Here is a 24694-nt window from a genome sequence, read left to right as displayed (position 1 = left end):
ATCACGTCACTGGGAGTAAGATAGATGGACATGTTTCTGTGCCAGAGATTTCATTACATCCATCTTTGTTGGCAGCTTCGGTGCCTTACCCCAGGCAGAACTTTAAGTGTCTGAAAAATACTGTGAGTGAAAAAAGGAGGGAGAATGGAAAGGTGACTAAACTTGTTAAAATTCGTAGCCTCAGAATACTGGTTACCAGGTTGGCCCTAGTAACACTGTTAAGTAGATACATTAATCTTTGGACTACTCCTCTAAGTAAGTCTAGATTAAAACTCAGCTCCATAACTGCACTGCTGCATATTGCCCTCAGGCTGCTCAAGGAACTCACTGCTTTATCTTCTGGTTGTCTTTCCCAATATTGATCAGACCTGTGAGGACAAGGGGCAAAACGCAGAGAGAGCAGACAGTGAGGCTTGGTGATGGGATCAGAATGAAAAAGGCTGAGGAGAGATCTGATGAATGATCCAGAGACTTACTTCTCTAAGGAGTTGCAGCTGTAGTGAACCCTGGGCCCAAAAGAGCTCATTTCTATCAAGGCAAGCAAACTGGAACCACAGTGATGGAAATGATACTGGTAACACTGGAGCCTGAAGGAGCAAGCCGATGAAAGCAAGGGATTAAATTTTGGTGCCAACATCATGGAGAATAAAAAGGCTGAGACAGGACTTCCCTGGTGGCACAGTGGTTAAGAATCCGCCTGCTAACATAGGGGACGCGGGTTGGAGCTCTCGTCCAGGAAGATCCCACATGCCGCGGAGCAACTAAGCCTGTGTGCCACAACTATTGAGCCCGCGTGCCACAACTACTGAAGCCTGGCGTGCCTAGTGCCCATGCTCCGCAATAAGAGAAGCCGCCACGATGAGAAGCACATGCACCACAACAAAGAGTAGCCGCCCGCTCTCCGCAACTAGAGAGAGCCCACGTGCAGCAACAAAGACCCAGCACAGCCAAAAATAAAATAAATTAAAAAAAAAAAAAGAAAGGCTGAGATAGCTCCACTCAGGCCCAACCATTTTAAGTAGCTCCTGTTGGAGCAAGAATAATCTCAGGGTTGCTGCATTCCTATCTGGAAATAAGATTCGGTGTGTAATTGAGAAGCCTGTGAATGAGAAACTGTTAGGTTTATATGTATTCCAGATTCTTTTCAACTCTGTACGTTCTGTTTTTCAAAATCACGAGAGTTTGGTCTCTTGTGGAAAAAAGTAAGTCCAGTTAAGACATCATTTGAATCTGATGCACGGAGTTGAGAATCACTGGTAATTTTTGTTTTGGTTTTTTTTTTTTTTTTTTTTTTAACTACCTGACATGTAGAACAAAAGAAATAGAAATTTTGAACCCTTTCAAGTTAGGTGGAATAGCATATCCCACTTTTAACTCCTGTACCAATATTTTTCTATAGAAATGAACATGATATTTGACTGTCAATATTTTATTATAGGCATAATTGTCAATTATATAATGTCAATTTATAGTTGATATATTTTATATAAACATCTATGGATAAGTTAAGGCAAAGTATTAAAAGTGCACAGTGTTTTAAATTTTATTATTATTTAGCTTTACAGTGTTCCAGAAAAACAATATTAAAAAACCCTAACTTATTGGCACCCATATTGATCACTGTAGGAAGAAATACTTTAAAAATGCATTGGTAACATGCTTTTAAGTTTCCTCCATGTCTTTTCATGGCTTGATAGTGTATTTCTTTTTAGTGCTGAGTAATATTCCATTGTCTGGAGGTACTACAATATATTTCTTCATTCACCTACTGAAGGACACCTCGGTTACTTCCAAGTTTTAGCAATTATGAATAAAGTTCCTTTAAACAAACAAAAAAAAAAACCCTACTACCTTTTGTACAAGTGTTGCAGTTTACAATACCTTTCACGTACATTTTTAAATTTCCACAAATAGTAAAATTCTGCAACTTTCTCCAACATTTCTAATAGAAAGTAAAAAGGTTGAGAAATGCAACATTTTACTGTCCCAAATTTTCAACCACACTCATTTTAGTGTTTAAATCATTTGTGCGTCGTGTCTTAAAGAACTGGTGAGATACTATCTACCACAACTTTCTATATTGTGCAAGAGTTGATAGCTTATAATCTTGCTTAAACATTTATTTTTTAATTCAGTATATATTTATCGAGTGGTTAGTATATACCAATTATTATTGAAAATTTACTGTGGAACAAAATAGACATAGTTTTAGCCCTCATCAAATTTAGAATTTAGTGAGGGAGACAAGTAATAATAATAATAGCCAATATTTTATATGATGCTTATTAGATATCAGGTGCTGCTCTAAATCCTTTACATTTTAACTTATTTTAATCCTCATGTAAATCTATGTGGTAGGTACTATTATTAACTTCATTTTACAGATGAGGAAGTGAAGTTCACACAACTAGTAGGTATGAGAATTAAATTTGAATGAAGCAGATTGACTCAAGCATTAGTTATCTTAAACACTAAGCTGCATTTTAATACATGCCAGCGATGACAATATTTTTGTATAGATCTTTTAATAGCTTATGTATGTCTAGATTTTCTGAACGAAATGCATTTTTTTTTTTTTTTTTGGCGGTACGCGGGCCTCTCACTGTTGTGGCCTCTCCCGTTGCAGAGCACAGGCTCCGGACGCGCAGGCTCAGCGGCCATGGCTCATGGGCCCAGCCGCTCCGCAGCATGTGGGATCTTCCCAGACCGGGGCACGAACCCGTGTCCCCTGCATCGGCAGGCGGACTCTCAACCACTGCGCCACCAGGGAAGCCCACGAAATGCATTTTTAATTACACTAGAATACTATTGATTTATGCCATCTTTTGTACGACAATTATTCAAATAATCATTTAATGACCATTGCAATCCAGAAATAATGAATACTCTAAATAATACTAGTTTTTTATTTTTTCTCAGCAAAACAATGCATTATTATATCTGCTTCTCTTGTTTCCCAGCACTTCACAAGTCTGGTGCTGAGACTAATACCTCTTCAGAGACATTGGACTCTAACCCAATTGCTTATTTGGCATTAGACTTTAGAAAAACAGCCTGATTTAGGAGGGTATATTTTTTGGTTATCACCGCTTGAGTTATAAAGCATGAAAACCAGAGTTTAAATTCTTTGAGTTCCTTTAATTAAAAAAATGCATTAAATTGAGTTATTTGTAGTGAGGTGGATGGACCTAGAGTCTGTCATACAGAGTGAAGAAAGTCAGGAAGAGAAAAATAAATACGGTATACTAACACATATATATGGAATCTAAAAAAAAAAATGGTTCTGAAGGACCTAGGGGCAGGACGGGAATAAAGATGCAGACGTAGAGAATGGACTTGAGGACATGGAGAGGGGGAAGTGTTAGCTGGGATGAAGTGAGAGAGTGGCACTGACATGTATACACTACCAAATGTAAAACAGATAGCTAGTAGGAAGCAGGGGCATAGCACAGGGAGATCAACTCGGTGCTTTGTGACCACCTAGAAGGGTGGGGTAGGGAGGGTGGGAGGGAGATGCAAGAGGGAGAGGATATGGGGATATAAGTATACGTATAGCTGATTCACTTTGTTATACAGCAGAAACTAACACAACAATGTAAAGCAATTTTACTTCAATAAAGATGTTTAAAAAAATAATAAAATAAAGCCTAGCATGATGAAGTATTGGTTTTAGAATGGGAGATGAATAATAACAATAAGTATCTAAAAGGAGACTTCTACTCTTTTCTCCACTTCTCATATTCACATATACTTCCCTACAGATAATGAGAAAGGGGATAGGGGAAAACCAGGACTAGTGAAAGAAGTCAGAATACACTTCCCATCTTCTTTGGAAGTAACTTGCCCCTTCTCTTGAGTGCCCCTCATATCATAATGAACAGAGTAAACACTAGTGGAGTTATAGGTAAGGTTACCAGTAACTCAGGAAAACAAAGGGATCCTTTTCATTGCTTCCTGACACATTGAGCTGTCACTCTTCATTTATTTTTCCCTTCTCCATTTATCAAAATTCAAATTGACCATTGTACCTTTAAGGACCTTGGACAGTCTCACACTTGGATTGAGATACTTTGACCTCTGTGCTTTCTAAGCCACAAAACAATCTTTGAGGTTTACTGTTACCAAAATGGCTTATCATTCCAACTAGAATCTGTTGCTGAGACTTATCATGTTCTCAGGTTGGACTCTAACCTATTGGCAAAGCACATACATTTGGAGGTAAATAATGACCACTTTGACCTTCTTTGTCCCTTGTATCCAGAATTGGTTCAGTTTAAGTGAACTGTTCTTAAAGAATGCAAAAGATTAAATGAAATTTAACCTACTATACATTACTGTTATGTTGCATAAGATAGAGGCATTTACCTGTCCATAGAAATTATTGAATAACTAGAAGATAGTATTAATATAAGAAATTTTATTTTTCTTTGAAGTTTGCCAAAAACCATAGGGTAATAAATTTCCACTTACTGACTTGACTCTTTTACATTTAATTTTCCATTCTTACACAAATAGTTCTTTGCGGGCAAGAATAATTGAGGGTAAAAAATTAGGCATCATCTGCTTATGAGAAAAATATCCTTCTGAAGTCTAATTTGGTATCATGCTGTTACTCAATTGGGCAGGAGCCTGAATGGTCATCATTTCCTGGCTAAAGTGTAAGGAGACAGAACTAGCACACTGTGTAGAGGCTACATTGGATTCTTTGGGCATCTGTTAGCCAGAGACAGTGACCATAGTGATGTAACACAATCCCCAAAGAAAATGTAATGTTGCAATAAAACATGCAGAGACATTTAATTTATCCTTAAGTTTGAATTGTAGGCGCAGAAAATTTTTCCTTCTTCCTGTCTAGGTTCTATGGCTGGTCTAATAATTAAATTGATATAAGACAGATTAACGGGAGAAAAATAAACATTGTTCATACATACGGGAGCCACATAAAAATATGAGACTTAAAGGGCAGCCAGGTAATTGAGACATATATAAATAACATCCTGAGCTAAGGAAAATAGGAGGGGTCTGAGTATACAAAAGGAAGGAAGGCTATTTCACAGGAAGGGAGAGTAGGCGTTTGGAAAACAAAGAGTGTCATGTTATGCAGATAAGTTTCTTGGTATCTCTGGTAATAGCTCTCTCCTTGGTACAGGACCCCTTTCCAATGTAAATTTAGGCGGTTGAGGGGAAGATTAACAGCTTTTCCTGCTGGGCTTTTTTTTTTTTTTTTTTTTTTTTGCGGTACGCGGGCCTCTCACAGTTGTGGTCTCTCCCATTGCGGAGCACAGGCTCCGGACGCGCAGGCTCAGCGGCCATGGCTCACGGGCCTAGCCGCTCCGCGGCATGTGGGATCTTCCCAAACCGGGGCATGAACCCGTGTCCCCTGCATTGGCAGGCAGACTCTCAACCACTGCGCCACCAGGGAAGCCCCTGCTGGGCTTTGATTGCATTTAGCTGAAAAATAATCCTTATGCCAAAGAGATATATTTTGAGGTAGTGAAATCTGCTCCCTTTCAGAATCATCAGAAATAAATTTCTTTTGTCTTCTGTAAGCAAAGAAATGTATGTGTGTATGACTTTACAAGGTTAGCTGTGCTTGTCTGCACTTCCTGTACAGAGATACTAACAGTCTGCAAGTAATCATCAGTTAAAAATAGTTGATGATGTTCCTGCAAAACAACGTCTATGTAAGTCATTATATTTCATCATGAGCTGTAGAGATTTGTGTCTGTGTGTGTGTGTGTCTGTGTGTGTGTGTGTGTGTGTGTTTTAATCCACAACTCCCACTTATAAGAGATCTGAGGGGATCTGCCCAGAGCAGTGGGGCTGTCTTAGTTTACATAAAGCTGAAGTGCAGAATCAGGAAAATAGAAAGTTGGGACTATTCTTGAGACTGTGAAATTGAGCAGGACCCTGGGGGAACTTTCGAGGTACAAAAGCCCCAGCCCCCAAAATTCTGAAAGAGTAGAGGAATCTCAGCACGTGTTTCCTGCCAGGATCCTTGTACCGTGGTTTGTACCCAAAGCACAGAATCCCCAGTGCCTGCTTTTGTTGATGTCTATAGAAAATGCTGGCTGGTCTGGACACATTTGCCCCAAATTCCAACTGTGCATGAAAACTTCAGAATATTTTAAAAGTTCAAATTTATTTTCTCTTAGGAGCAGGAAGAAAATACTCCTTGAGAGGGTGTTAGCAAAGGAAGGTGAGGGTAGGGAGAACCTTAATTTGGATCCTCTTTTAGTTGAAATGCAACCTTTAAGAAACTTTTGACAACCATTGACCAGAACTTTATGTAAATTGCTTCCCTATATATCAGCTGTTTTTGGAAGAAAAACCCATCCACTTCTTAGAACTGTCTTGATTTTTCAGCAATTTAAACTATAATATAGTTCTGTGTAGAGAATGTCACTGTAGTTTTGGGTGTATATGTGTGTGGGTGCTGATAATTTTATATTTTCATTGGGAGTGGAAAAGGAAAACAATTCAAGGTGAAAAAATTATTCTTAAATATTCATTTTTATAAAACTTATTAAAGAATTTTGTTATAACAAAAAAATAAACACTCTGAAATATATTGTCATCATTTTTTATTTATTTTTATTGAAGTATAATTGATTTACAATGTTGTGTTAGTTTCAGGTATACAGCAGTGATTCTGCTGTATATACATGTATATACAGGTATATACATGTATATACATGTGTGTATATATATATATATATATATATACATGTTCTTTTTCAGATTCTTTTTCCTTACAGGTTTTATAAACTATTGAGTATAGTTCCCCATGCTATACAGTAGTAGGTCCTTGTTGGTTATCTATTTTATATATAGTAGTGTGTATATTGTTAATCCCACAAGAAAAATCTCTAATAAACAACCTAACCTTACACCTGAAACAACTAGAGAAAGAAGAACAAACAAAACCTAAAGTTAGTAGTAGGAAAGAAATCATAAATATCAGAGCAGAAATAAATTGAGACGAGGAAAACAATAGAAAAACTGGTTCTTTGAAAAGACAAAATTGATAAACCTTTAGCCAAACTCATCAAGAAAAAAAGGGATAGGGCCCAAATCAGTAAAATCAGAAATGAGAAAGGAGAAGTTACGACCGACACCACAGAAATACAGAGGACCATAAGACACTACTATAAACAACTATATGCCAATAAAAGGGACAACCTAGAAGAAATGGACAAATTCTTAGAATGGTGCAATCTCCCAAGACTGAACCAGGAAGAAATAGAAAATATGAACAGACCAATTACAAGTACTGAAATTGAATCTGTGATTTAAAAACTCCCAACAAAAAAAAGCCCAGGACCAGATGGCTTCACAGGCGAATTCTATCAAACATTTTGAGAAGAGTTAACACCTTCCCTGTTGAAACTATTCCAAAAAATTGCAGAGGAAGGAATACTTCCAAATCATTCTGTGAGGCCATCATCACCCTGAAACCAAAACCAGACAAAGATACCACAAAAAAGAAAATTACAGGCCAATGTCACCAATGAACATAAAAATTATCATCATTTTTTAAAGTCTAATTCTCCTTTACTTTCATCTATTTTTATTTTTGCTTAAGTGAAACTTATTATGAAGTGTAACCAACATTCCTGGACTTACCTCCCACTTTAAGGTTACCTCCCTTTCGTGTATTTGGGGAAAAGTGGAGGGAATATGTTTCCCTCTTGCCTTTTCCTGAGTGGTGATCTGCATCCCAATCTTTTTGAGATTTGTCTTCTTTCACTTTATGTTTTTCCCCTCCAGGATGGATCCCTGCTCATTACAATTCTGGTCATAATCTAGAACTCATTCCCTTTTGGTCGGCTGCTGCTGGGTGCACAAGAGCTAAGGCTAAGGGGAACCCAGGTTTCTTCTACTACTGTTATTTTTTCTGTTCTCTGATGTGCAAGCTTTCACCTACCTTGCAGGAAACCCCATCATGAACCAACATGGATTGTCTAATTCCATAAATCACCACCTTGTCTAAACAGTGTATTTCCCCAGTTAAGTTAGGCTAGGAGGCTCTGACAGGATTACCCAGGCAGAATGGCCTTTTGAACCTAATCCTTCAGAAGATTCTAACTCGTGTCTGATCTTCCTGTATGAGTTCTAGAATCTCTCTTTTATTCCTCTGAGTACCCAGTGGATATCTGTGGAATATAAACACACACACACACACACACACACACACACACACACCTCTAAAGGGAAAATATTATTCTCAATGACATATTTAAGGCCTTTTTCAATCACAATAGATGTAACATTTCATATAAATTTTTAATTTAGAAAATTTCATCCCATTTCTATATTCAAATTAATCCCTAACAGGAGTAAGAAATTATTTCTTAAGGATGATTCCCTTAGCACATGCAAAGACTACTCTAAATCTTTGGCATTTTACTTACTTTATCAGGCTGAGTTATACAAGGCCCCAATCTTCTCCATAGCTTCTGTTTGTTTAAATAGGAGGGAGGAAGCAGAATGGTATTGGCAGGGGAGAATTCTGAGGGTTTTTTTAAATTAACTTGTAGAAGATTTAACCCTGTAGATGACCTGAAAAGGTCATTTGCCCACCCCTAGGACCAGACAAGTACTGTCTAAAACTAGTATAATGTGAGCCACATATGTATTTAAAATTTTTTGAGTAGCCACATTAAAAAAATGTAAAAAGAAAAATACAAAATTAATTTTAATAACATGTATTATTTAACCCCAAATATCAGTCAGGGCTTAACCAAAGAAGCAAAAGTAGGAAATTATACAGGTATATTAAGACATTTATTACAAGGAATTGGCCTGTGTGGTTGTGGGGACTGGCTGAGCCAATGAGAACCCATAGGACAGGCAGTCAAGAAGTGAAGATCATGGGTGAGCTGGAGCCCACGGGCATGGACCAATGCTGTCATCCACCCAAAGAATTTCTTCCCTCTCCCAGGAAACCTCAAACTTGTTTTTGAGACCTTCCAGTGGAGTCAGACAAGCCCACCCAGATGATCCAGAACCACCTTATTTAAAGCTAATGAACTAGGCATTTTAATTACATATGCAAAATACCTTCACAGCAACTTCTAGATTAGTGTTCATTTGAATGATTTGGGATAGTAGCCTAGCCAAGTTGACATATAAAAACCATCACACTCAATATGTCCAAAATAATATCATTCTATATGTAATTAATATAAAAATTATTAATGAGGTATTTTACATTCTTTTTAATATTAAGTCATCATAATTCATTATGTACTTACACTTATAGCACATCTCAATTTGGACTAACCACGTATCATGTCTTTAATATGTACACGTGTCTAGTGGACACTGCATTGGAAAATGTAGGTCTAGACAGTGACAAAGAGTGATTGGACTGTTGCTCTAAAGATACAAGTTCCCAACAGGAGTCATTTCACAATATCTAAAGACATTTTTTATAGTCATGACTGGGGATGGGGATGGGGGCTAGAAGCATCTAGTAAGTAGGGATGCTGCTAAATACTCTACAGTGCGCAGAGTAGCCCCACTCCACCTCCAAATAACAATTTCCCCAATCTAAAAAGTCAATAATGCTAAGATGAAGAACCATGCTTTGGAGTAGGATTTGGAGACATAGGGAGGAGATTACTAATAATAATAATGAGGAGAAGGAGAGAAGCTGGAAGCTGGATGTTTCTAAGCCCTTGGGATATCTTTCCTGGTACCTTGAAGTCTTTTTTTCACAAATGTAATTGAATATCTTAACTCTTTTGTATCTCTATTGCCATTTTCAAGGTCAAGGATGAGATAAGGGTAGAGGAGTGGCCTTATAAATAGTATGACTGATTAATGGGGAAAATGAGGGGAGGAACTCTTCACAGTGGTGATTATCTCTTTAACTGGTGAATGAAAGTCAGTAACTGTCTTTTCTGAAGATATTTAGGATTTTCCTATAGTTGGTCTTGATTTTAGACTTCTAGAAAAATTATAAAAATGCAAATTCAAATCTACAAATGGAGAATTTAGAATATATACAGTAATTAGCACCATCTCAGACCATCTGTGGAATAAAGTTGTGATAAATAAATAAGTAAAACTCATTAACATTTTTCTAAGAAAAACCATGGTATTTAAGATTAAGTCACTTTTCAGAGGTAGTAATCATATTTGTAAACTCTAATCTCAAATTTACTTCTATCCAAATTAACTGCAACTTCAGAATTAACTTTATTTTCTAAGCCTTGGCAATGTATGTTTACTGAAACTAGCAGCAGATTGAATATATTTGTTAAAACCTGATATTTAGAAAAAATGTAACAACTAACATTCTATGAAATGTGTCATATCTTCATGCAGTAATTATTGGTTAAATGCAATGCCAAATTTTGATTATAGACATAGCTTAGAGTCAATACTTCTGAGATATATTTCCTATTAGATAGTTGTTACAGTTCATTTCACAAATTCTTAATTTAATATGTAAAAACTAAATCTTCCTAAATCTAAATGATATTTTTTACTAAGGAGTCTTAATATGCATTGAGAGTAATTGAAATAGAACATAATTATAATTTGTGATCAGATTCAGCACTGAAAACAGTGGCAACATTTATTGATTTAAGTTTTTAAGCTTTTTCAATAACTAAATTTTAGGTAACTCCAATTTTTTCCTTGTTTCAATAGATGAGGGATTTATGTGGCAGTATGTTACAATGACTCTTTCCTTTTAGATACCTTTAAATTTGTTGGCTAAAATAATTTAGACTTCATGCTGGAATTATAATGGTTAGGTCATAGCTATGATTTATATTTTGCACATTTTCAAAAAGAGTTTTTAAAAGTATATCCTATTTTTTCCTAGAAATACACAAAGAAAAGACTGAGAAGCAGGAGAAAACTGAAAGGAAAATACAAACTAAAGGTAAGTGTTAAATTTTGTGTTTATTCTTATTCTTATTCAGGATATATATTTTGTATATTTACATGAGAAAATGGAAAGTTTTCATATTTTGTGCTCTTTTGCTTTAATTGTTGATAGTGTTTAAGTAAGTTTACTTCTAAGTAAACCGCAGGTATAAATATATAATATTTAATTACTGGAATCAAAATAACTTCAAAATGTGTTACCATCTTTCAGTTATTTATTGATACAGTTGGCTTTTGCTTACTGAGATAGTACCACAAACATATTTTTTGACTTATTAGCAAACATTTTTCCTTCTTTAATCAGTTAATATAATAGATCAGAGTTCAATTTTTTTTAACTGGAATTTTTTTATGCCATGCTATACCTTTAAAATCTTTGTCATAGAAATGCAGTCATTATACTATCTCACTGAAGACTGCTATGGCCCCAGAGCTTGCTTACTCAGCCTCAAGGGGTAGATGGACAGTGACAACATTATGATTAATATCCTTTTCAACTCAACTAAATCTAGTAACTGAAATCTTGCATTAGAGGGATATTACTAATGGCCAGCAATGTCTTGCTCATCTTACAAGCATCACTTTTCTAAGAGTGACCCATGTAGTCGTAAAACTTAAAAAGAAAACTCACAGGAAGCACAAACATTCGATAGGACATGTTTCTAAATATGCCCAAGTTTCCCAATGGCCAGTCTCACGTGATACCGGGTGAGTTAAGACAAAAATTAAAGTCTCATTATTACCGTATTTGTGTGATAGAGCTGAAAATGAAAGAATTTTCCTAGGATAAAAATTGAATGTTGTCTAATATTTATTATGTCAAAAACTGACTAGTACAAAATTACCTGCACAAACATCAAAGTTGCCAGTAATAGTTTCAAATAATAGAAGTTCTAATTAACCTGAAATTATACCAATACATGAACCTACATTAAAATACCATGTTTTCTTTTTTAATATACTTCATGAACTTCCTTTTTGTGAAGAGCTCAAATCATTCTGCAGATATTATGTCTTTAATCCTAATATTTGAATTAGTTCCAGATTGGTCAGCCAATCCTTATACAACCAGGGACAATGAAGTTTACTCAACTGAAACCTATTTATATTTGTACTCAGGGAACTAATGTCTTATTTCTGTTCCTTTTCCCTTTTTTTTCGTTCTTAATTCCTTTGGTCAGGGAAATTGGACACAGCTCTTGGGTACGGATTGACTAAGCTAGCCATCACTGAACTCGTTATGTGTTTCTATCTGCTGGAGGTTAAACAGAAATTCAGTTGGTTCCACATGATTGGGGAGTCTGCTGTTTTATCTTGCAGACTGTACTACTAATTTAATAGCAATGCTCCTGGAGTGGATGTTGTGATGCAGATGGTACCATTTGCGTTTTGGACTTGGCTCTATTAGAATCCTGCTGTTAAAAGACTGAGCAGTGGGCTGTAGAGAGGGTTTTTTAAACTAGTGAGTCTTGCATAATTAAAACAGTGCATTTGGCTGAAGTTTAAAATAAATTCCTCAAAGGCTGTGCTAGAGATTGGTACCTGAATATATTTCCTGAATAGATCAAATATAGTTTGGGAAAGTGAATGTTTCTCAAGAAAGAGAAAATGGAGCTTCAGCTGTTCAACAGTGAAATGGGCTTCAGAGATACTTTTTTCCACATTTTTTTGTGTGAATATGAACAAAAATTTCATTTTACTGCTTAGTTTCCTCATACAGGTAGAATAGAATAATGCCTGCTTTCTATTCCCAAGTAGTTCAGTGAAAATAAATGTGGTTTTATAGCTGTTCCTATGTCTAGATAAATACATGTTTTCTCTATGCCACATTCTGTCAGTTATGGTTATATATGATGGATAGTTAGGAATTTAAGTTGTTATCAAAGCATTTTGAACTCTTATAAGAAAAGATACACTATATCCAAGGTAATAGTAGCCCGAAATGATTATAGAGAAGCCAGCAAATATCAGAGTATAAAGAGATCTATTATGCAGAAGCTGATGTATTAACTTCTATCGCACAAAATGTCTTCATCCTTCCGTATTCTTTGTCCTGAAAATTAACATCATGATTCACCCAAGTTATTCAAGCTAAAAAGCTAGGAGTCATTTTGGCCAGTAGTGGTACTCAATCCTGACTGGACTTTAGAATCATCTGGATAGGTTTAAAATAGATATATATATATATATATATATATATATATATATATATATATATATATATTCATGTGTGGACTCCATCCTGGTTCCATTAATGTTTGGGAGGTAAGGCTAGAATTCAAGTCAACCTCTTCAGATGAGTAGCCATCTCATTAATATTCTCAATTAAGCACCTAGCCTGGAGTTCAAGTATATCCCACAGAGGTTCTCTTTGACCAACCAGTATGTTAACATAACTTATACCTGGATGTCTTTAGGTGGGACCTGCACCAATCTCCTCCACTCTCATCACTACTGGAGTAGACATTTATTTATCTGCTTTATCTCTGAAGGCATTTGAGTTCCAATCCCTGCCATAGACTTGTTGGTCTCTTTCAATACCAAAGTCCAATCCTGCATGGCCCTTTGTCATCCTCTCTCTTAATTATAATTTAGTCTATTCTCACCTCTCCTCTCCCATTACTATCCCCTCTACAGTCATCTCCCAATTAGGTTATGACAGTTACTTCTTAACTGATTTCCCTGCATTAACCCCTGAAAGCCATGCTAATCACGCTCCGGGCTTAAATCCATTTGTTGTCGTCATAGTGCTTTAGAGATAAAAGCCACACTGTCATGACATAAAAGGCCCTTATCATATGATCACTGATAGATAGCCAGTGGTCAGCTTTGTCCACTTTGCCACTTACCTTCCCTACTCTGCAAGCTCATCCACCTCCTGCATTCCCAGCTCTCCCCCTGCTCCCCTCACCACCTCACTCCACATCCCACCAACACCTCCCATGCCATAGGCAGGCTGAACTTTTGGGCAGCTCCTAAGCCAGCACTGCTGCTGTCTCATAACTCTGTGCTTTTATATACCTGTTCTCTCTGACCATCGGCCACTTGGCAGGCTTCTGCTCGTTTCTTTGATTCTCAGATGGAACATCTGTTCCTTCAATAGGCCTCCTTTGCTGTCCCTCACTCTGTGGGCATTCAGGTACTCCCTCCTTGCTACAGTTACATCCTTGCTTTCAGCCTTTAAAGCATTTTGACACCAAATTTTAATTGTGAGTATATTGATCTAGCTCACTGAGGGCAGGAACTGTGTTTGTCTTTTTATATGTTCTAGGTTGATGTTGACATTTACGATTGTGTGTTTCCTTATTCGTGAACAAAGAGATTCAGGCTCGGTGGTCTCTCAGCTTTCTATCAGCTCTGAATTTGTGTCCTTACATTAAATTAAAAATCATTCTAATATCTAGCAAAGTGCCAAACAGATGAAACACATTCAATGCATGTTGAAATAATTAATGAATGAATTAATAAAGCATTCATTTTCTCTATTTTGTTAATATTTACTTGATTCCTATGGAGAACTCTTCCTTTGACAATCTGTGTTTATTTTCAAGTGTATACAATTATGTGGCTTTAATTGGGCCATTGTACTGTCAAATTTATTTGGTCAGAGGCTGAAGAATTTGGCAGTGAGCTCCATATTAAAACAAAAGCTATCTGTAACATGTAATCATAAACACCCACAATAAATGTATAATAGTATAGGTTAAAGTAACACAGATTACTTTGGACAATTTGGAAAGTGCAAAAAAAGAAAGATACAAGCAAAACTCAGTTCTCCAGAGAAAAATAGTAATTTATTTTTTTACTTTCCTCTGCTTTTTCCCTCCATGTGGTTACTCTTTTATTGCATATTGTCTTGTTTCTTTTTCAATTGCAAATTTTATTGTTGGTTTCGGACACCGTTTAGGCTTCTATTTAACTATTAAACATGTCAGTATACTCATAGAACAGAGTAAACCAGAAAAGACTAGAACCTGGTGATAAACATATAACTAGATGAGAGAATTTTGTCTCTCTAGGATGGCTCCTAGCCAAAAGTAGGGCCTTTTAGGCATTCAGAGCAGTAGGTATCTGCTACATCCACCTAGGTTATCAGGTGTTTCGCTGAAGAGCTGACCCCTCAGGCACAGTGAGGAAATTTACACAGCAGAGTGTGTGCTGATGAATGGCATGTAGTTGACATCTGAGTGGGCCAGTTGGTGGGAATGGGGGAGTGTCCTGGCAGACAGATGGTGTAAATAGAAAAACTTGCTATAGCTGTTAGGCAATAATACACGTTAATTTATTTATTGCACTTACTTTGTTCCAAACACCATACTGGGAACTAAGATGCCAACTCAGATGGCTAGGTCAGGGGTCAGTCCTCAAGGAACCAGGTGGGAACTTGGTTAAAGGAGCACAAGAGAAGCCCAGTGACTAGTGTTAGTGTTCGTTTCCTAGGGCTGTTGTAACAAAGTACCAAAAACTGGGAGGCTTAAAATAACAGAAATGTATTGTCTCACAGTTAGAGAGGCTAGAAGTCCAAAGTCAAGGTTTTAGCAGGGTTAGTTCCTTCAGAGGGCTGTGAGGGAGAATCTGCAGGCTTTTCCCAGCTTCAGGGGCGTTTGCTGGCATTCACTGGCTTGTAGATGAATCACTCCAGTCTCTGCCTTTCCCTTCAAATGGTGCTCTCCCTGCATCTCTGTCCCTTCTTGCTGTGCATATTTGTCTCTGTGTCCAAATTTCCCCTTTTCATAAGGACACCAGTCGTATTGGATTAGGAGCCACCCTACTGACCTGATTTTAACGTGATTACCTCTTGTAAAGACCCTATTTCCAAATAAGATCACATTCTGAGGTACAGGAGGTTAGGACGTCGGCATATCTTTTCTCGCTAACGTAATTAAACCCATAACAGTATCACATGCACAAAGTCAGGGGAACATTTTTCAAAAGGGTTAATAGAGAACACTCATCCTGATTGACTGGTTTAGGATCCTTTCTGAGGGACAATTAAAGGACCGGAATCATAGGCTGGCAAAGGCATAGGGCTGAAGATGAGGCTCAAAAGCCAAAGAGGGCAGGACGTTAAAATGTATCTAAATATCCTGGAGCCCTTTGTGAAAATGCTCTCAGAGCCCACAGGTTAATTTAGTTAGCCTGTGTTGTATAAATTTACTTTTGCCTTCTCTCAGCTGTACTTAATTTTCTCCTTAAAGTACAAAATATATTTTATTTTCTTCTTTGGCTGCTGTGAATGATAAACCTGTAAAATGAGAACGGAAGGCCCTATACAAAGCTCTGTATCTGCTTCTGCATAGCGATTGTTTGCTTATGAGGAAATCATTATGGTTCTGACTATGGCCATGTAGCCCCAGGTGAAGGGGCAATTACCCATACAATTACATCAGACTTGAAAGTAAAACTAATCCTTTAGAATTAAAAAAATCTATTTTGTGATTGAAAGCATATGTATCAGATGAGCTTTGTAACTTTAGGTAATTTGCCTAATCTTCACTTTAATACATAAACAAATGTAATTTTATTATGAAAAAGAAGTGTGTGCATTATTGTAGGTTAGATTGTAGATAACATGCTTGGAGAATCTAGTCAGTACACTTCGGCTCATAAGAACAAGTCTGCCCAGGATGTGGGATGGACAAGGCAGCATAATCTTGTGGGGAGAGTACTAGTTTAGCAACATAATAACTGAATTCTTCTTCTACTCTGCCATGGACACTTATGTGGCTGTATTTTCTTATCAATGGACAAAGAACTTCAGGCTAATAGATCTCTTAGGTTCCTATCAGCTCTAAAATTGTGTACTTATATTAAAGTAAAAATGATAAATTCTTCCTTTAAGAAGAATGAATAATACAATCTTTGAGAATTTTCTCTACTCAAGAATGCTTTTCTACTGAGTTCATCATTATCATATAAAGTGTGTAGATCATTTTGTCTTAGCACAGAATGGAAATTCGACAAAAAAAGAAAAAAGAAACACAGAGATATACACTAACCAAGAGTACATCTGGCATTTTTGTTTAGTGGTGGCTAAAGGATAATGATTTTAAATGGTTTAAAATGAATATGTATCTTGCTCTTTCATAAAAAATGATGAATTGAAACGTGTGTATATGAATTTTATGAAACTGTTTAAAATGTTGACCTATTTAAAATTTATAGACCACTTCAGGGCTAATACCTCTCTCAACAGCAGTGCCAGAAATCTGAGAAACAGAGAAATTAATTAAAGGAAAAATCAGCAAAATCTATTACAGGTAGCTGTGCTCCCCAAAGTGTTTTCTAATGCAAAGGTGTAGTTGTTACGTGCTTATCTATCCAATTCCTTTTGCTTCATACACTCAAGCTTAGTCCAGTCCAATAGCTCTGAAGTCAAATACGAGGTTCCAGAGTTTCACTTAATTAAATTTTCTTGCTAACCATCAATTGAAGAATAGAGTAGCCTATACAAATCAGTACTTTAAAACTTTTGATGCCAACACTTTTGAGTTTTGAACTCAGAGCAGAGAGATCTGCAAAGGATTCTGACAACCTGGCCCCTAATGCCTGCTACTTGGCCCCTTGAGCGTGTTTTGCCCGTTAGGAACCCAGGGTCAGGCACACTCTGAGCTCTGATACACTTCAGAAAAGGACACAGAGCCCGCCTGGGGGGTTGCCAGGGCCAAGAGCTGTGAAAGCACAGAGCACAGCTGGCAGAGTACTGGAGAGAGAACATATGGGGAGGGTGAGACGTGCTTCAGAGTTGAGCTGAGCTGAGTGTTCTGGCCAGGGAAAGGTCAGAGTCTGGGCAAGTGCAGGAACAGCAGGGCCATGCCAACTCAGATGGCAAACATCAGGGCCATTCCAACTTGTGTATTCCATTTGTTTTTAATTATCAGCATGCCGAAGGGAATTTTGTTTTTTGTAAATAAGGATGACAAACAAAGTAAGCTCTAGCAGGTGCAACAAGCTTATTTTGTCCTGAGCTAAAACTATCCTAGCTAAGATGTAACTTACCAAACAGAGCTGGTGACGAGGAAGGTACTTTTTTCTCCTTTCATATGAAAACTTCTGTGAGTTCTAAGCAAAGAGATGCATGAGCAAATGTAATTGTTGCAGCAAATTATTTTTGTTTTAGAGGGATTATTAAGGCAGTTATTGATGGTGGCACTATTTTGATAAAAGCAATTTCAAAGCTTAGTGTTTGAGCTCAGTCTTGCCAAAGTTTGAAGTTTCCATCCAAGAAGCTTCAGTGGCTCCCTGCCATGTTGAACAGCTCCCTAGAGCATGTGGTTCCAGCTGCTTCACTAAGCAGTATTATGGTACCATTTCTGAGGAGGATAATGAAATTCCAGCATGCAGCACTGTGTCTGTAAATCAAAACTTCGACTGCGAGGAACTGGATTTTTCCCCAGGGTAACAGGAATAAGGCATTAATATGCTAATTTGAGCCTGAATTCAGACCCCTTACTCTTCTGATTTTGTATTAATTCTCCCATTTATACCCATGCACACGTCAATCGGAAAATCCTTTAGTGGAATGGACAACCAGCTGTTGGAGGTGGCTGAGGTCTGGTCCTTCACAGAGGCAGAAACACAGATTAGGTTTTCTCCTGGGGGTCTTGCCAATCAGCTTTTCGAAAGCACAACTTATCTCATGCAAACTTCCTTTCCCCTAGAGAAACTTTAAAAGAGGCTTTGTTTTTGCCAAGATTTTCTTTTGCTTTTCAGCTTAATTAATAGTGATCCAAAGGAACCGAAGTAAGCTATCTGTGGCCATGTGTGAGTGCTGATGTCCTGCTCTTATTTTGTGAGATTTTTATATTGAACTTAGAAACTTAGAAAACCCAGAAGAACCATTGAATGCGGAAAGGAAAAGTAATGTCTAGATGATCTACGATTTTTTTTTCTCTTCTGTTTCTCACTGGGTTTAAAGAAATTTTAACAAATTGTAAAATATTTAAATGATTGGAAGCAAGCAGTGCGTATTATATCCATACAAATCATCAGTAAATAGAATTGTACTAGAAGATGAAAATAGCTCTTCTTATAATATTTTAGAATTTCCCTTGTTCAAGAATATCTATTAAGAGTCCACTGTGAGTCAGACACCATGTGATGAGCCAGGATACAAAAATAAAACAATATGGCATAGCCCCTAAAGAGAGTTCACCTTCTTGGGAGTCAGATTTATGAACAATTGCTGTATTATTACTTAATGGATAAGATAGAATTATGCACATGGTGCAGTTGGCATATGGAATAAGTAGAGATCAACCAACCCTCTGCAGAGGAAGAGACATTTGAGCCAGGACTGAAAGGGTACATGGAACAGAGGAAATGTGGGTGTGGGAAATCTAAGTGAAGGCACAAGCAGACAGAGATGCAAAGGCATTAGGAGGGCATGTGGCATGTTTATGGAATCCCAAACATTTTGTTATAACTGGAATGTAAAGTTCAAGGGGAAATTCCTGGTAGGTAAGGTTGGATTGATAAGCAAATGTCAGATCACTAAAACAATGAAATATTTTTATATTTGATATAGCACCTACCATGTGACAGATTACCATGCTAAGCAATGAGGGAGATACTAACACTTGTATCAGATCAATGGTATGATCAGATTTTCATGTTAGAAAGGCTACTCTGAGACTCAGAAAACTCAAAATATAAGTGTTCAAGACACTATTCAGGATATTAGTGTAATAACATTTATAATAATAATATGCCCAAGAAGGACATCATAGTCCCACTTTTGAAGTGGTCTCTTTCCCCTTTCTCCTTCCTACTCCCCTACTAGGTTAATTTCTTCTCATCTTTCACATCCTCAAATATCATTTCTACCAGCAGACCTTCCCCAAGCACACAGACTAGATTGGGTCTCATTTTATACATTGATATGCTACCCTGAATATTTTCTTCACAGCAATTATTCTAACTGCGATTAACTACCTTTGGGATTATTTGTTTAGTATCCATCATCCATTAGCTTGTTGACATCATAATGATAGGGATGAAGTCTGTCTTGCCTAGCGAAGTCTTTAGCACATAGCTGGTGCTCTTTCTATATTTTCATGTAAATAAATGATAAGTAGGGAGTGTAATATTGGATAGAAGAAGATGGGTAAAAGGAATATTTAATAGGTAGGATTGCAAAAGCTTGGCAAGTGGACAAAAATGAAAAATAAAAGATGAATCCTGGATGAGTCCCAAGTTTCTAGTTTGGATAATTGGAGGTACCATTGATAAGAGCTATGACTGAATTATGGGGGAAGATTATAACTTAAATTTGAGCCCTACTATATTAATTAATTGAATCATAGCTCATATTGAATTAAATTTTGTTTTCTTTGAAAGGGTTTGGTGTCATTCCAGTTTCATTCCAGTATATTTTCGAAACCTACTTGCATGGAAATCTCCTGTAGAAGATAAACATATACTATGTAGGTTGAGTGTTCTTTGCCTCAGGTTCAGAAGATTCTTTCTGTATTTTTGTCTTCACAGTTTTGGTGTTCCTCCAGTATTGAGCTGGGCTTCTTTGGCAGATAGCATAATACATTTTAAAACTTTTCCAATTCATTAAATTGAAGTTAAAGATTTGGAAAAGTTGAGGGGTGGTCTTTGCAGTCAGACCTGGTTTTGGTATGAGTTTGTCCTTGGTTATGAAATAAAAATAGAAATTTAGAATATCTATAATTATTTTAACATTTAAACCTGTGTAAAACCTCATGCTAGTTAAAGAAAGATTTCCAAAGGCAGTAGATAAGTTTTTGACATCAAACACTGCCATTCAATCATCTTATCTTTTATTCTTTTTATTTAAATGAAAAATATTGTGTATTTCTTTCCAGTTACACACAAAGAGAAAGAAAAAGACAAAGAAAAAGGAAAACCTGAAAAGAAAGGTATGGAGTTATTCTTATTGTGGTTTTTACTCATTGGTCTGTCACCGTTTGACCATTTCTTCTTTGTGTCCAAACTTAGATGACCATGAATTAATTTTTAAAAATTGTATTATGATAATTTTCCTTAGAATTGAATGTGAAAAGAACAATTTCTTGGTTGAAGGAAATAAAATACTTAAGACTCTCAAACTGTTACCAATTTACTTTCTGGAAATGTATCAGTTTTTCCCCTGGAAATTCTGAGATTGCTTTAGCCAACAATGAGGATATTATTTCAGAAAATAATTGCCTATTTGATAGGTAAGGAAGTGTACTTTATTACCTTAACTTGCATTCTGTGATTATATATTAGACTGGACTTAAAACTGTTTTAGTTTTTATTTGTTTAGAATAAGCAATGCACACTCATTGTTTAACACATAAAGGTACCTTGCAAAAAGCTTTCTCCTGCCTTGCCCACACACTCTGATCCCATTCCTTATCTACCGACACATACACACAGTAAACCGCTTTTATGAGCTCTATGTGCATCTTTTCAGAAATTCATTATGCATTTAGAAGACAATATACATTATTGTCTCTCCCTATTTTTACACAAAATTTAGTCCTATGTTCTGTCTTTATAACAATGTACCCTAGAGATCTTTCCATATCAGTAAATAGATATTTCCCTCATTCTTTTTTAAAAGCTGCATAGTATTTAAATAGAGATATTTTCTTCCACTATATCTTTTAATTGCTTGTTATTTGTAGATTGAGGGATCTGAATGTGATTTTTAGTGATACATATTTCTTGTATAACTCTTCACACTCACTGCCCATTTCTCCTGATGATACATGTATGTGTCATTTGGGTGTACATCACTGATCTGTTACGTTTACAAATATATTTCTTTTTTTTTTTTTTTTTTTTTGCGGTATGTGGGCCTCTCACTGTTGTGGCCTCTCTCGTTGTGGAGCACAGGCTGCAGACGCGCAGGCTCAGCAGCCATGGCTCACGGGCCCAGCCGCTCCGCGGCATGTGGGATCTTCCCAGACCGGGGCACGAACCCACGTCCCCTGTATCAGCAGGCGGACTCTCAACCACTGCGCCACCAGGGAAGCCCTACAAATATATTTCTTATATAGTTAGTTTTGTAGTTAATGTAAGGGTTTCTATCTGTGTGAATAAACATGTGTGAGTGCATATGTGTGATATATGTATGTGTTTTAAGTTCTTAAGTTTTTATGGGGCTAGATATGTTTATATTTTCTTTTGGTATTTTCTGCTCTTGAGTCTTCATCCAAGGATTAATTCAGTAATTACTAATATTCTTCAAGTTTAAAAAATTAGGCTTATATTTCACATTTAACTTTAATTCATCAAAAATCTATTTTAACATATGATGTAAAATAAAGTTCTAACTTAATTTGATTGCTCTTGTTTTAGAATGGATCACATTTAGGATATTTAGGCTAAATTTCAGCTGATTTATGTATCCACAATACACATAACCTACTGAGAAATTTTATTTTGTGAAACATTCCACTTAGCTAGAATGTTTTACAATGCTTAGGAATCAGATGAGTTGAAACATGCTTCATTCTTCCTTATTCTAAACTCACATTTGAAAATATGAATTACATAGTTGTTCTTTTATTAATGTTTATTTTGTGATAATATCCATGAATTTCAATACAGCCATCTTCTTTGTTCTAGAAACAGGTGTCCATTTCCTACCTGCTATTGACTTATATAGAATTATCGGCATCAGGTTCTGTGTACTCTGACTAAATGAAATAATCTGATATTTCTTGTGATTTCTTTCCATCTTTACAATGGCTAAATACTTTTCATTGAAAAATAATTGAGAATTTGTTGCCCCTAAATTACACATTTGAAGGAAATTTGTCCAAATTCAAAAGCAGAAACAAAACACTTGTGTCCTTTTATTTACTGTATACCAATTAAAGGAGTTTGCTTTTTATGAGCTAAGTTATACTGTAGCCCAATGACCTTGAGTGAATTGTGCCCTCCTTCAGCGAATATTGTCCAAACTGTTACTCATAACCCCAAATGGTAGTGGAGATGACTATGGGCCAGGCTGAGAGGTGGAAAGGCTGAAACCCTGGAGGGGAAGGAAACTGCTGTCTTGGTAACTCTGCAGCCGCCATGATCTCATGGACTTCAACTGGACATTGTGCCCTAAGCTTTCTATGAGGCTTACATCATCTTTCCAAAATTCTGGGGAAACCATTCATAGACTGTATTTTAAAAGAATAATTATTTAAATACATATTTTAAGCACATCATTTTCCTTTTATAATACAAGTAAAACTGATTGACATTAGTATTTGTATTATATAGTTAGAGAAATGAAAATAATTAGGGCTCCAATTTTTCACTCTAATAATTTGGCTCTTTCCTTAACCCAACTATTTTAATTAAAATCACTTATCATTTAATTTTCCATAATTTCTTTAACTCTCATTATTATTCTCTAGTAAATACTATGTAAATGTTGAAATATGTATGGTGATTTGGGAAACTACTAAACCGCGCAGTTTAATACATTTGAAATATGAGGATAACCTGCTCATACTGTTGTACTTCTCAGAACTCCTTTACTTAAACCATTAAGAGACACAAGATTTTACTAGTCTATATAAGTAAAATAGAAGTTGATAAAATAAATTTATATTGTTTTATAAACAATTATTGATTATTGTTATTAATCTATTACATAAACAACTAGAAGGTATAATGTTTCAGGTATCATGTGAAGTACCATTCAGTTAAGAAGTTGCACTCAATCAGTAATCTTTGATGGTTACCTTATAACCCATTAGTGGTTCTCAACCATAGGTGCTTCCCTTAGGAAGTATTTGGAAACATTTTGGTTGTTAAAATGTCATTGGAATGACGGGCATTTGGTAAGTGGGGACCAGGGAAGCTAAGCATTTTTTCAGTGCATAAGACAATCCCTCATACTGAGAAATTGTTCCCTAAAAGTCAGTTGTGTCCTTGTTGAGACACAGTGTTCTTAATCAAAGCTGTAGTCCTGATAGTTATTTCTTTTAATTGTAAAGACAGTGCTTCCTCCTGATAAAATGATGTATCTTTCAACAAATTCTTATAAAATTACTCTCTCTGTTTGTCTTTCCTGAAAGCTGTTATTCTAAAATTCTACTTAGAATGATAACTTTAAACAAGAGGGTGAGACTAGCTTTCAAAATGCTTTCTAAGTCTTAATGCCAAGTCTTTTAAATTAAGTTTTATACAGTTTTTATTAAATTAATAATATTTTATTCCTGAATTGGGCCCATTAATGTCATCAATCTTCAAACTAGCTTATGATTTTGGTGGCTATAATACTGAAGTAAAGAAAATGCTTGAAATCTATTAAGAGTGTATACTAATATAAAATTTTCTGTTAAAGCAATTCACAAGGAAAAAATTGAGAAAAAAGAAAAACCAGAAACAAAGACAGTGGCAAAAGGTAAATTATACTTTTTACTTTAAAAGATTACATTTTGAGTAACAAGTAGCTGGATGATTGTACGCATTCACCATTTCCTTTACATAAAATTTAATTTGGCCTTACACTTAAAATTTAATATCTAAAAGAATAATAAAACTGAATACTTAAAATAATAGAGCATCTCCAAATGTGAGAAGAAAATGAAGAGCTTTCCCATATGTGGGGGGCAGAATTTTGGTCCCCATTACCTTCATCCCTTGGTGGCATCCCCTGAGCTAGGTTACATTACATGGTAAAAGGAGTTTGCAGAAGTAGTTAAGGTGGATCTAAAATACGGGGATTATCCTGAATTATCCAGGGCTCAGTGTAATCTCGCAAACCTTTAAAAACATAGAGATGGGGCAGAAGAGAAAGATTTGAAGTGTCAGAAGGACTTGGGCC

At 36.2% G+C, this 24694-nt stretch overlaps 1 protein-coding gene across 2 annotated transcripts in view; it reads left to right on the top strand.

Annotated features, from left to right (window-relative positions):
- The window catches only part of TRDN (triadin), a 495585-nt gene that overhangs the window by 210631 nt on the left and 260260 nt on the right, over nucleotides 1–24694 (top strand). For both annotated transcript variants that reach the window (XM_060283977.1, XM_060283978.1), the window contains 3 exons: nucleotides 10841–10900; nucleotides 20739–20792; nucleotides 24212–24271. In XM_060283977.1, the coding sequence (XP_060139960.1) occupies nucleotides 10841–10900; nucleotides 20739–20792; nucleotides 24212–24271 (174 nt within the window). The remainder of the gene's footprint in view (nucleotides 1–10840; nucleotides 10901–20738; nucleotides 20793–24211; nucleotides 24272–24694) is intronic.

The sequence above is a fragment of the Globicephala melas genome, chromosome 14 (genome assembly GCF_963455315.2).
Source record: "Globicephala melas chromosome 14, mGloMel1.2, whole genome shotgun sequence".
In the NCBI taxonomy this organism is placed as follows: Eukaryota; Metazoa; Chordata; class Mammalia; order Artiodactyla; family Delphinidae; genus Globicephala; species Globicephala melas.
This window is presented reverse-complemented; position numbering and strand designations above follow the sequence as displayed.